Source organism: Marmota flaviventris, chromosome 11 (genome assembly GCF_047511675.1).
Source record: "Marmota flaviventris isolate mMarFla1 chromosome 11, mMarFla1.hap1, whole genome shotgun sequence".
NCBI lineage: Eukaryota > Metazoa > Chordata > Mammalia > Rodentia > Sciuridae > Marmota > Marmota flaviventris.
Window position 1 is genome coordinate 35,047,021 of NC_092508.1, and position 14,743 is coordinate 35,061,763.

General features: G+C 40.2%; 1 protein-coding gene across 4 annotated transcripts in view; it reads right to left on the minus strand.

Annotated features, from left to right (window-relative positions):
- Positions 1-1,344: 1,344 nt before the first annotated feature.
- Positions 1,345-14,743, minus strand: part of Spats2l (spermatogenesis associated serine rich 2 like) — a 161,402-nt gene continuing 148,003 nt past the window's right edge. For all 4 annotated transcript variants that reach the window (XM_071618942.1, XM_027925022.2, XM_027925020.2 and 1 more), the window contains 4 exons: positions 10,864-10,973; positions 8,286-8,388; positions 4,955-5,172; positions 1,345-2,238 (listed from right to left, as the gene is read on the minus strand). In XM_071618942.1, the coding sequence (XP_071475043.1) occupies positions 1,843-2,238; positions 4,955-5,172; positions 8,286-8,388; positions 10,864-10,973 (827 nt within the window). In that variant the 3' untranslated portion in view covers positions 1,345-1,842. The remainder of the gene's footprint in view (positions 2,239-4,954; positions 5,173-8,285; positions 8,389-10,863; positions 10,974-14,743) is intronic.

Consider the following 14,743-nt stretch of genomic DNA (forward strand, 5'->3'; position numbering starts at 1 on the left):
TTTAGCATCCTTTGTTTCTTTTCAGTGACCAGGGAACATTTGCCATGCTCTCTGAATGTGTTTGAGCTTTCTTAACTCCAGAGTAACTCGAGGGAGTGAGGCAAGGTTAAGAGTGGTTGGGTCCAACCCTGACAAAGGCAGGTGTATTCATGACCTGTCACACCCATATTTCTTCTCCTTACAAAAATTATCTCACCCATCTTTAAAGCTGTCACATTTAAACTGACATTTTTCAGTGGTGAGCAAAGTCTTGCTACACAAAAATTGTACAAAATCCTTCTGACACAAATTCAGGGCTTCAGATGGGGTAAACAGAGCTGCAGTCGTGAACATTCATCTTCTTATTTGAACGAACAACTCTTCCTTCCTTCCTGGAATGTGACTTAACATTTTGAATTCCTATTAAATCCTGGCTACACCCAGAGACCTCAGAAAGTGCTAGAGAGAGAGAGCAAACATCCTCCTGTACTTGGCAAAGGAAGAAACGGATGCTTGCGTGGCTTGCAGGCTCAGCTGCTCAGGCTGCTCTGTGGAAGAGAACTGGTGAACCTGGGTTGCCAGAAAAAAATGTTACCATGGAGCTGAAAAGCAGTATTTGCACCTGAAAGCAGCCAACAAATCTGTAGGACACATGTAACTGCAATGGAAATCCTGCAAAGGGAATCAGGCTCTTTGGAGTTTTGGCTACCCAGTGCCATTCTCTCCCTAAGGAAATGGTAGCCCTTCTCTATATGGCCCAAAGTGCTTTTTGGGAGCTGGTCCCATCTTGGCACCAGGGGTGGGCTCTGATTAGTCTGTGCTAATTAGTATATCCCCTGGATGGACTTATGAACAACAGTGTGCAAGACCTTTGTTGGGAGTTCTGAGAAGATTACTTGCTCCATGTAGAAGCTACCTGGAAAGGTTTTCTTTTTTGGACAGTGTTGGGGACAGAACTGAGTCATATGAAGGTGGTCATTTGTCACCATTTTCAATACAATGTCAGCCTAAGGAGGAAGAGGGAACTGAGATAATCAAGAGAAAGGAGCTGGTGTCCTGATAAATTAGACTTTTTGTGACTCAACCAATACATTCTCTTTATCAGTTAAAGTAGCCAGAGCCGAGAGTTATGTTACTTGAACCCCAGGTCTCCAACTGCTGCATGGTGTCTAAAAGAAGATTGTGGTATGTATTCATCTATTTATAATGTAAATGAAAGAAGTATTATTTTTTCTGAAAGGGTGCTTGTTCAAGAAACAACATTGTACAGAGCTTTGCACTGAAGACTCTAGTCCCTCAAGTTTTCTTGAAAACACTACTGAGAATGTTCAAAAATAAGGTATCAATAAAAGAATGAGCCAAGTGTCAAATGCAGCATATTTTAATTTGTTTCAAATAAAGCAATATATGTATATATATATTTTTCAGAAAAACACCAGATGTTAAATTCTACAAAGGCGCATGTGTCTTCAGCAGATCATGTTTGTCTGTTCATTAAGAATTTTTTTTCAACATTAACTCTCTAAAGACAATCAATGGATTGACATCACCGCTACAACATAGGTTGCTAACTGAGCCTCAGATCTTCAGCCACATCTTGATTTTCCTAACAAATGAGTAAATACTGCCTGGCTAAATGCTGCAAAATCTTGATGAGAAAAAGCGTCAACAGATCAAGCAAAGCCATGAAAGTTATGAAGCAAGCTAGAGCCGAGTATTAGAATTAGTAAAAATGATTAAGAGAGGATAACACAACCATACAGGGTTTGTATATTCTGATTGACTCTCTTTTGGCAGCGAATTGGGTCAGCACCTCGGGCAGGGAACCAAAACTGAGTGAAAACTGCTCTTTTCTCTCCTAGCTCAGGCCACCAACGTCACAGCCGGGACTGAGAGAACCGTGGCATCTGTGGAAACTTCTATTCTCGTGGGACAGAGATTGCACTGTGAAACCCTACCGACGTTGCCCCGGAAAGGCCTGGCCTCTGAGTTGTCTGAAGCATGCTGCCTTCGCCGGGGCTTTTCAGAATGGGCTGTGGCCTCTGGGGTCTTTGTCCCCAAAGGGACCTCTTGATTTTTGGTGCCACCTTTGTTTTTGGGACGGAAACCATTGTGCGGCTGTCTTCTGTGATCATGCCGGTTGTTGCCCTTCATCATTGGGTCAGCTTCATTTCCAATGCCCTGTGACTTGGCAGGCCCATTTAGCCTGTTGTTATGATACTGTGGATTAAATCTTCGTCTTTGGCTAGAAGGTCCATTCTGCCAAAAAAGAAAAGAGATTAGTGTCAGCTGCTAGCAAACCACAGATGACACCAGTAGACAACAGGGAAACCAAATCTCTAAGCTACAGGTAAGCTTTTCACATCCCCAAAGAATGCCTCAGAAGAATACAGCAACATGCAAATGACATCAAGCTAATAAAATCCTTAGCACAATGTGGCCCGTCTTGTAAATGGAACTGCAAGAAAGTTACTGATGTTGAAAGAGAGCCTAAGAAGCACATAATAAAAAACCAGGCCAAATAAAACCGATAAAGTATGCTTAAAACACAACAAAATGAAATGTACATAGGGCAGGGCAATGGTGATTCTCTGCCATGATAGTTTCTGAGATGTTCTATATAGCCCATGTATATGGATTCTAATCACATGTAGGAAGAAAAAAGTAAAATTCTCCATAATTTTTCTTCTTTAAAGCAGTTTTCTATTTTATTTCAAAAAGCATTACCATAGCTCTGAACTATTACTTTGGGCAAATATAGAGATGAGGTATATTTGGTACATTGTGATGGAATGAGGAGATAACATGTATTTTCACAGAGGCAATTAGTTCTTTTTCTAAACTTTTTGTAGCTGTAAGCTAACCAATTTTGAAGCCTTATACTGAAAAAAATCATGCCTTTAGATCAACATCCAGGAACATAAACAGATGAGTAATTAGGAAGCAATGGATTAAGCCTGTCTGTCCCTATGGAGGTGAAAGATTTCTGGACTTCTTGAGGTGAATAAAAGCCAACATTTATGGAATGAATACAGAGTGCCAGGCACTGGGGAGGTGCTTCACCATGTGTTGTCTTGTTTATCATCATATCCCCCTTGAAGATAGTTGCTGTTACTTGCTTCATTGTACAGATGAGGATCATGGGTTTAAGAAAGTTGCTAAAGGTCTACAGTGAGAAAATGATGGAGCCATTCCCCCTTGATGTACTATCTCCTGACAAAATTCATAAGTTGGTTATTACATGAACATGGACCTGTTTTAAAAATCAAACCTCTATATTAAAATGTGATTCTATGAGTTACAAGAATATAAAGTTCTTGATTTGTGCACAGTGACTACCTGGTACAGATTTAGGGCACACTAACCCCTAATCCAGGGCCCAGGGCAAGAGTATAAATGCAGGCCCACGTGGCATCTATCTGAGTGTTGTCCTCCTACCTCTGGCTCTGTCTCACGCTGTGAGGGTGTCTTGCACATATGAATGTGGACACGCTAGCACCATACCTAAGCTCACACCAGTCCCACAACCATACCCTTTGGACTTATAGGTATATAAAGTGGTAGTGTGGTCTGCCCTCAAGGCTGTATATCCAGGGAAGTAGTCCAAACAGACCCTGAGAACAGGCTTGAGCCCATGTGAGAAAAGAATTCCTAGAGTTCAAATCCTCGGAGCATGTTATAGAAGACAAGAGTGCAGATTCTGGGTGGCCATGTCTCCTTTGTTCAATGACCCCTCCACTCTATAGGGAGGGTGAGGCTGGGGAGGGATGGAAAGAGTTATTTTCAAGTACCAGGTCTCTTCTTGCCCAGTCTACAGTGTTCTGGCTTAGACTTATAAGAATATTTCAACTTATAGGAGCCATTATCTAAAATGCTGAAACAGTGAGCAGGAGGATTATCTACATCATAGCATCTCATATGGCTTCCTTTGTTTTTAAGAAATTATGAAAGAGAAACTCTTGCTCTAAATGTTAGATATAAATTTTAACATGGTGTTCAATAATGAGCAAGGAGTAGGAGAGATGAAGATGCATTTAGACTACAAGTAAAACAGACTTGCTTATGATCTTTAACCTATGAAGAAACAGAATGCTCCTCATTGAAGTGTTACTTTGAAGTTTATGAAGATATTCAGGATCTGAGAAATTATAATCAGTGCTATTAGTGAGAACTCTAAAAGACCAAAACAAGACTCAACAGGCCATGGATTAGAAAACCAGCATTTTAGGAGGATTTTTTTTTTCTTTTTTTACAGATCACAAAAGGTGTCTTTACAGCATGCCCAATCTCTGTATCATTAAATCTCATTCCTTGTTCATTCTCTAACCATAAGGTAGAAACCACCTTTCAAAGGTAGAGTGGAAAGGCAGGAGAGAAAGAATATTATCCTTTGGAAACTAGTATTTTTAGAGGCCAGGTGGATAGTATGAATAATGGCATTTTGAAATGTGTTTTCCTCTACTAAAATCCCAAGAGAGGAAGAGAAGTTTACACTAACGTTGGCCTTTTACTGATAAACTAAACGTAAGTGGGAATCAAATTATCTTTAAGAAAAACCACACACCAGTTTTCATGGCACCAATGGTTTCAATGGCCTGGTTCTGAATCTTGTTCCTGTGGCTGTGTGGGTCCCTTCCACATGTAGGCCAGTAATGGGGACCTGAGTATGGTGGCAATCAAGGGAGTGAGAAGAGCCATCTCATCATGTAGGTGGACCTGCTCTGGATCTGCTAATGTCCATCTGCATGAGATTCTTGCTCATGGGAAAAGCCTAGGAAGGGTAGACCGGATGGACTAGGGGAGTCCTGTGGAACCAGGTAGTGCTGCTGGGGGTAGAGGAGTTTGGGAGGAACCCCTGGGAACTCAGCATCTAGCAGTTGCTGTTTTCTTCCTCTGGAAATGGATGGTTTCTTTCCCTGTGACAGTGTCTGCAGGAATCCTGCAGGCAGTCAAAAGGCCCCCACCAGTAGCTTACCTGCTTGTTGGTTGGCATGGCCTGGTGAGAAGGGTCGGTGGTGCTGGGAAGACTGCTCACCACTTTTGGGTTTGCTGCTTTACCCTCAGAGAGCTTGTTATGATTGGATTTCCGGGTAAAGTTACTCTGTTTCCCAGAGGTTGCTGCATGAGCATTCAGCAGAGGCAGCAGGTTGCTGCAGGGAGTTCTTGAGGAATAGTTGTTCTTTGGATGTGTGACTGCAACAAGAAAGAGCTTGGTGTTAGGCACAGAGTGGGGACACTGCTGCCAGAGACACCATTAGGAAGCACTAGAGGATGAAGGAACTGGCAGGAGCTCTGTGCAAACATTAAGGCAAGGTTTTGTTTTTCGCAGATGTCATTTGAAAGGGTACCTCAGTGCTGAGAGACCATTCAGTTTCTCCTGTGAGAATCACTAAATTGATTACAGCATAATCATCCAAGTTGGGAGACATTTGTAGGAAATAAAACTTATCTGAGCAGCTTAAATATTATTCTTTAGGTCAAGAATTACCAAAGGAAGAGAGATAATGAAACCTTGAGGTTCCCTCTCTGGCCCTGTCTGCAAATGCCTTCTTCCTTGTAGATTCCTATTACCAAACCCATTCTTGCCACCCTTGTCAGATCCCTGGACTAGTGAGTCTGGAAGACACAGATGAAAAGGTATGCATGCAGACACTCGGCTGTCAGAGCTGTGATGTCTTGAGAGCATGAGAACAGGAGCATGTCAGGTGTTAGGAATCTTGTCATTCTGGCTCTTGCATATCCCCTTGCCATTGGGTCAGGCCTGCCAGTCCCTGATGCATCCTTTAAATTCTAATAGAGCTACATTATCCAATCCTTTCTTAGCTCCACTGTGGATCTGCACCATTTCCAATGCTGCAGGCAAGGTAGGCTGATCAGGTGGACCCCACTCAGAGCTCAGGCTTAGGGTGCAGGCAGGTCTGTTCAACGTTTATTATTGCCATTCCCACTGGTTTTGAAAGTGGTGGTTTCTGACAGGATGATTTCTATGTGATTATGCTGAATTGGGCCAGAGGGAATCAATTCAAGGATAAAGCTGTGACTTCTCTCTCACAGCTCACCAGGATTTGACTACCAGGCCTGACAGCAAGACCTTTCTCTGAATCTTAAAATTGTCACCAATTTTTAAAAGCAATTTTCTCTGCTACCTTTGTTGGATCAGACTTAATCCTAGCATTCTGCAAGGGATTAGGAGTGACTAGTAAGGATCACAGCGAACAGTAGAAATGGAAAGGACAGGGGCCAGTCCCTTCATCTTATAGTTAAGGTGAGACAGCACTTTGGGGCTGTTGGCATGACTCATCAGATTCAGTGGTGTGGGGTCATTATTTCCTATAGCTTGGAGACTGCTACTTCCAGTTCATTAGCTGTGGGCTCTCAATGTGCTCTCAACAAAGCCAAGATGGAAAGGGCCTTGTGAGAGACACAAACAGGTGAGGCTCTTTCATTGGGACTTTGTAATCTGGTAAGGGAAGGTTTCTCCCATTAGATGGCACTGGAAGGAGAATGGGTAAAACTTTACCACCCCACCTGAGATGGTTGAGAGTCACTCAACATTAGGATCTTGCTCATCATCCTGCTGAAGTGGAAACTGGGATGGGTAGTTAAATTTCCAAATGTGAGTCCAGCATGGTGGCGTACATTTGTGATCTCAGGGACTAGGGAGGCCAAGGCAGGAGGATTCCAAGTTTGAGGCCAATCAGCAACTTAGCGAGGGGCCCTCAGCAACTTAATGGGACCCTGTCTCAAATAAAAAAGGGCTGAGGCTGTGGCTTGGTGGTTAGGCAGCCCTGTATTCAATCCCTGGTACAAAAACAACAACAAAAAATTCCAACTGGGAACTGGGTTGTTTGTAAAAGCTAGGGATGGAGGATGGCAAATAGGTTGATTTTTTGTAAGGGAGAGAGCATATAAGGAAAAAATAATTTTAAAGCAGTGCAATCAGAAAGTCAGGTAATTGAGAAAGATGTGTGAACAAGGATGCTCTGCAATATTTCTGTTTTAATGGTAAAAACTGGAAGCAACTTGGATGCTATATCAGAGGACTGGTTACATCAATTATATTTAAATAAGTGATCAGTTGAATACATTGATATGGAAAATGACTATTATCTATTGTGAAGAGGCAAAAATGAATTGTATTATTATATATGAATGGAGCATATAAAACAGTTAATGATATTACAACATGCATATGTGAATAAAATATAAAGAATACCCCCCAAATGATGTCATGTTCTATTTAATATTAATTCAATAATTTTTAGATCAGGTTTATTATTGTTACATTTGGTGGGGGTGAGCAGTTTCCACTTAAAAGAAAAGTGCAGCTCAGTCTCAATTTTTCAGTTGACTGTGAGACTGTGGATTGTTCTTGTCCCTCACTCGTCCTTCTTTCCTCCTTGTGGCTCTCCTCAAAATCACATTAGAGCTCATTTCCTTCTCCCCTTGTGGGTGGGCTGGAGTAGGGGGAAAAGTAGCGGCCAATTTTGTTGCACATTAGCTGCTCTAATTAAAGCTTAATAGGAAACAAGACTAAAGCTAATGGCTGAAGTGAGGTCTTTCATTATCTGCAGGTTTCACTCAGCAGAGGAAACCAGGGGAGAGGGCGGGGAGCTCAGGGAACTGCAGAACAGCGCACAGGACAGCTGGGCCCTGCACAACAATAGCTGATTGTTTCCAGACTGATGAGGACCTCACACTCTCTGCAGAACAGTCTCTGTAGACCAGGGCCGTCTGAAATCAGAGGAGCAGTTCATCTGGCGGTGCTCAAGTGGGTTATGAGCTCCCATTTTTACCCCATATACAGATTGCAGAATCACATCAGTTACACATCCATTGATTTACATATTGCCATACTAGTGTCTGTTGTATTCTGCTGTCTTTCCTATCCTCTACTATCCCCCCTCCCCTCCCCTCCCCTCCCCTCTTCTCTCTCTGCCCCCTCTACTGACATTCGTTTGTCCCCCTTGTATTATTTTTCCCCACAGCCAACAATAAAAAATTAAAAAAAAAAAAAGAAAAAAAAATATAAAAAAAAAAAAAGTTTGCAAAAGGTATAAACCAGTTGACCTGTTCTGTTCCTCATAATAAATCCTAGGGATTTACTGATGGGCAGTGGCATTTGAAGAGTCTAAGTTCAAATCTTGACATTTCTAGTGACTTGTGTCATGACCTTAGATCATTAAATCTCTTTAGACCTCACTTTAGCCCCGCTGGGGGACTGCACACCTGACATTTCCAATATCAATTCCAAAAAGCACCAAGCTTACTCACACAGAATTATTTAGCAAGTATGCAAAACTCACTTTCTCCGCAGAGCATGATTTGGGCCTTCAGCTGTTCGATGTCACAGGAGAATCGGGCAGCCTTCCCCAGCTCTTCATCATATTTTCGCTCACTGACAAAGTGCTGGAGGAAAGAAAAGTAAAGCAGGAGCTTCACAATCACAGAAATGACTGAGACACCTGCACATTCATTCCCTCTGCTCTTCCAGTGCCTGCTGATGGTGTTGTGTGAGCGGCATCAGAGAGGCTCCATGGAGTCAGTCTTGGTCTGCCCTACCTGACCATGATCACCTTGTTCTGGGAATACATATGGGTTTTGTCTTTCCCCTGTCCAGGCTTAGACAAAACTGTGATGCAGGAAAATGTCCATCTGGAGTCATCTATTTAACCTTTTAGTGCTCCTTGCTAGAGCAATTTTCTGACTTATATTCTGGCAGAGGCTTCCTAGTTTGGCCAAGGGCCTACCAAGGTATTAACCATCAAGAGAAAACACATCATCTTTCCTAGACACCCATTCCTATTTTAAGAGGGAACCAGGAAGTCCAAAAAACCTTCAGTATCTAGAAAACATCTTCAATGGTGGAATTTCAAGTGCTGTTATATAGGAGGTAGAAAAGAGATTATTTTCCAATTCATTTAAAATTCATTTTAAAATTTAAAGATCTATGTGTAGATGACAGAGTGAGAAATAACTATGCAGAAATAACTATGACTCAGTCCCTCCTTGAGTTTACCAGGGAGTTTACCTAATGGCAGGGGAAGAGATATCATTAAATACAAGGTAGAATAAAGTTGGTGCTTTAGCAATATAAAAGAGGAAGAAATGATCTCCTACTGAGGGAATAAGGAAATAGTTATGCAAGAGGGAGCATCTGAGCTGGAACATTATAAAAAATATTGAACATTTACCAGACACTGACCAGATTCTTAACAGATAATCGCACTTTCATCTGGTCACCTTATTATGAAATCAGGATTATTATTATCTTTATTTTACAGATGGATGAAATGGAATTCTAAGAATCTAAGGCTGTATATACTTTCTCCTCAAAGATGTAGAAATTTTGGAGCTGTACTGTTTCACTCCAAAGCCTGTGTTACTACCCATTATATGAGTGGAATTTTGAAAGGTAGAAATGAAACTTGGAAGAAGACATGATTTCAATAGACCAGGAAGCTGCAATTTTATATTACTCACCTGATGTTCTAACAACTTGAGATTTTCATAGGGGGAATTGAAATATATATTGCAGTCCACATGTGAAATTTATTCTGAGAGGGAGGGAAGGATCATACCAGGAAAGCCCAGATATGCTTTGAGGGATAACTCTGAATTTAGGATGGAGGAGTGGCAGTGGGAGCAGAAAGTCTGGTGGCCATAGCAACAGGCTGGGTGGGAGGCAGCAAAGACCAGAATAGAGAAGACAGGGAAACACCCCAAGGCTTTGGTTCTCATCTCCTTCCCAATGATCTCCCTTTCATGCCTAACCAGGATGGAGGAGACCAAAATGTCACTTGCCGCTTTCTGCCACACTCCACCAGTGTACACCTAGATGAGCAGATACTCTTCCAAAGTAGCAGCAATTCTCTTAAAATGACTCTGGTTTCCTAGAGGTGGGTAAAAGGTGGAGTACATGTGTGTGTGTTTATTTAGTTTACTGAGTGAAAAAGAGGAATTTATAAACTGCCCACTTGGTTGTGAATACTTGTCCTTGCCTTTCTGGCAACCACTTCCCCTTTGGGCAACTCCAATGCTGTTTAAATGTCCCACAGTCTCATTTGGTCTGTAAATCAAGGTGTCACATCCACTCTTGGCCAAATTATAGATGTGGTCCAAGTGGAGGATAATCAGCACCTTTTTCTGAGATATTTAAACAAAGAAGGTGGCTCCAGGGCTAATGATGTTTGAAGGTTACTCACTCCCACGGTGTCCAAAAGACAGAATCTGGGAGTGCTTGTTTCCCACATGACTCCAGCCATCCTAGTTTTTTTTTTGCTTAGTTTTAGATCCATGTTCTTCAGATTACACTCTGATTTGGTGACCTATCCTTGACATTTTGTCAAATTCTACTTGTTCCTGAGGTTAGCCAGGGTCACTTCTGTTGCTGGCAATGGAAAAAGAAATCTAATAAATACACATTTGTGGGTAATAAGATTCATAAAAAGGCAATTAAGCTTGAAAAGGAGAAAGGAGTCTCCACAGATTGCTTTATAATCCCTACTGTTACACTGAGTTCATACTTAGGGTGTGCTTAGATGAGTGTGTGTTTATAAACATACACACAAATTACATAGTGTGAAAATACTGTTCCCCATTCTGGCTATAATTCATGGTTGAGTACACTTTACTTGGGTCAGTTCCTACTGACTAAGAAAATAGCTTGTATCTCTCCTTTGTAGTAATATATCCCTTCAGGTCATATTATACTTAAATATAGTGATTAGGTGGTTCTTCGTTCTTCTGTATTTTGCATTTCAACCCTGTGAAAGAGAGCTGGGTGTATGGTGATAGGCCTGCGGAGAGCAGCACCCTGTGCATGCAAAACAAACATAATGGTGATCAGATCTCAGGCTCAGGCTGGGACATTTCAGAACTGACCTTAATTTCTGCCCTGAGTTCAGCCAGCTGCATCTCTGCCATCTGACTGGCTAGATCAGTAAGTCTCTTTAGTTCTTCTGCTTTCTTCTGACGCGCAGTCAGGATTTCCACTGCCAAGTAAGATGGAATAATGCGTTAGGGCCAGAGATTTAAACATTAAGTGACAGAATTACTTGGAATTAGTTCTCCCTCTACAGACAGATGACTTAATTGGACCACAACTGAGTCGGTCACTACAGAGGGTTCATCTTTGATGCCCTTCACCAACAACCCATTTCCTTGCATCCTTATGCACTAATCCCCAAACTAAACCTGGTTCTTTCTGATTCACCATCTACCCACATTCCTCTTCTTCATTTTCTCCATTATCATCTGATGTCACTTGCTTAATTTGGAACTTTCAATGTGTGAGTTACCCAGAACAACTATCTCTGAAAAAAGACACATTAAAATCCTATCAGAACCATATTGCAAAGCTAGGGAGTCCACTGAGCAAAATCCATTCTTCTGTATGTGCTGTACCTTAAATTCCAGCAGCACCAGACCTTCTAAATTTTAACACATACTCACTTAGGGTAACTAGCTGTGTTACTGGCACACAGATATAAAAGTTTTACTTTATTAGCTTTTTGTGGGCTGAAAAATGCCTCTGCTTTTGATGCTCTGCAGATATATTCCCATTTTGCAAACGGAGGGAAGTTTCAGACAGAGGATCTTTGTTATAAGAGTCCCCAGTGGAAAAATTTCAAGGGTGAGTCAATCCAGCTTGAACTGGATTGTGTGAACTCTTTAACATCTGAACGTATAAAGAAGACACTGGGGACTTCTCTGGTGCCATACTTCCCCATCTCTGTCAGATGAACTAAAGATTCAGAGGGATGTAGTCACCCCTAGGTTAAACTGTGTATATGCATTTCCCAAAAGGTTATGGAATAGAAGCAACAAATATAAACACATTAGGTGGGATTTACATATGAAGTTTCATGTTTCAATAAATAGTCCTGAGATCTCCAATTCATCATATGTGAATTGCTTTTATTCCTTTTGGACAGCCTTTTGAGTTCTAAGAAAATAGGAACCCTGTAAGATGTCATGTATGTTGAACTCATATTCTATTCTTTTTGAACAAGGACCAATTGCTTTGTAAGACCAGATTCAGGGTGTTCATGCGGAGCCAAACAATATAATTTCTGATTTTAAGAGTTCTTAATATATAAAATGTCAAATAGCAGTCCCCTCAAAAATCTGAAAAGTACAGAATCCATGGAGAGTTAAGATTCCTTGCAAACCACAAACCGTTCTTCAGAGGGACATTAACTTTTTAAACTAATGTCAATGTTTAATCAATGTTGAGAAGTCAATAAAATAATTAATCTACAAGTCATAAAGCCTAATCATCTGCCAAGATATACCAATTATGCTTTGGTTATTTACCTGAGCTCCCTTACAGTACCACATAGAAAAAACAGTAGAATGAATCAGATATAACTTTCCTTTGTTCCTGTATGAATAAATGACCCGTGTAACGTCACATCATGTACAACCACAAGAATGGGAAGTTATACTCCATGTATGTATGATATGTCAAAATATATTCTACTGTCATGTATAACTAAAAATACAAATTAAGAAAAGAAAAAACATGTCTGATGGTCTTTCGGGATATAGAAGAGCTTGTGAAAAAATTGTCCAGGAGATGGGTGTAAAGGAATTTTCATCTCAATGTAGATAATGTATTATTGAATATGATGTCTCAGGTTACCCAATTAGATCAGAGGTCACAAAAAGGTGGTCCATTATAATTTTTGGCTAGAGGACTTGTTTTGTTTGGCCCACACATTACTTCTACAAATTAAGTGCTCACATTTAAATATTAGGAAATTCCACTTGAAAGCTAGATTTCTGGTGTCTCTTAAGATACTGGAATTTCTGGCTATAGTTAGTCAGCAACTGGCTAAAGCAGAAGAGCCAAAGCCCTATTTAGATGGAACATGGTACCTTCTCACCTGTCCCTCTCAGCAGATTAATGTTACCTGCTTGTCAATGTCTTTAGTCATTCATGGATCTATAATACAGACTGATGATCCATGCAGTTCTTTGTGTTTGGTGCCCAGTACCTGGTACACAGAGAGTGCCCACCATGCTTGCTGAATGAAGGATTCAGTGAATTAACAAGTCCATTATTTGAAAGAAATATCTAATGAAGGATTGAAGTTCCTAGGGTCCAGGGACCACTTAAGAACATCGAGGACCCATACCTTTGAGTGGTTATTTATTAATTTCCTTGCCATTACAATTCAACATTAAAATTAACTTCTTGAGTAAAAAGACGAAATGAGATACTTTCATCTTGCAAAGTACAATAAAATAAATTCTGAAGACCCAGACTTGACAAGCAATTAGTACAGTTAGTAAAGGGGTCAGTCAGTAGATCCTGAGTGACTGCTCCGCTAAGCACATCTGACTTTTCTTAATGGATCATTTGTGGGACTGGTGACAATTAGGGGTCATTGTTCTTTTTGATTATGTAGAACTTGGGCATTCACACCAAACATAAGATTTTTAGAAATAGATATAAATGGGCCCTAAAATGGGAATGCAGGTGCAAGATCACCAATAAATTCTGAATTGAAACTCATGCAAATGTGCACGAAAATGAATACTTTGCATCAGCAAGTGTTGGGATGCGTTTTACATATAGTCTCATTAACATTTCAAAGCCTTTCATTATGAAAAAAAGCCTTAAAAGTTAAGATCTAAAGCCAATATTCTTTAGGGGCAAACATTTTCACCTCAAACACATCAATCACAGAAACACAAAGCAAAAACAAAAACAGATCAGATCTTAAGATGCATTGATCCTGTAATTTAAAATAGAATAATAAGTATGTTTTGAAAGCACCATCCTTTCAGAAATCTGTAGAGGGAGACAATTCCATACAGCTTAGGTTTTTACTGTGGGCAGAACTTAATATTATTTATGCACTTTTATAAACAGTATCTGGTATGCTGAAATCCATTTTCTCAATAGGATTTATAAATTTCTTCAAGTTTTTGGAACGCATTGGAAGATTGGCTCATATTACTTGAACCATGGAAAATCTTAAGGCTTCTTCAATAATACTCATCAGCAGGTGTGCTCAGAATTCTGGGGGTGTGGGGGGAATGTCAGAGCAGAAAGGAATCTTTTAAGCACAAAGGTTCTTTTAAATTCTTTTTATTCCTGACAAATTCTTGTGAATTTGGCATTTTACTTTGTAAAATGCCTGTGTTCCTATTAATACAAAGTGATCTTTTCTTCCCCATATCTCTAGTAAACTTCACACCCTAAGAACATGCCTGTGCAGGCCTCCAGTTCCCTGGGTAGACAGATCAAGTTTGAGATTCTAGTACTACAATGTTAAGTTTCTCTATCTGTAAAATGTGTATACACCCTAAGAAGATTTTTGATACACCATGTGAGTTACTGTGTGACCAAATGAAATGACATTTGTGAAGTGTTTGATATGGTTAATATAATCAAAATGGTAATTATAAATATTAGCAACAAAGTGAGATTTATTCATTCTTTTTTTGCAATTACATTAATGTTCAGTAATATTGCATCTCACAGTCTATATACACTAAACTGATTATAATACTTAATTTAACAAATATTTGTGAAGTACCAACAATCTTCTCAGTGTTGTGCTAGGTGCCATGAGGGATATATAAACTTATGTTATAATTGAGGAAAAATGGTTTATACTATGTACAGAAAATGGAAAAATAATGTGAGGTCATAGATAAGCAAGTTCAAGATGGTGACTGCAAAGACAGTTTGTCCCTGATTCAGTGGGGTACTTAATCCAGTCATTCCTTCAATTGTGGAGAAGTAATC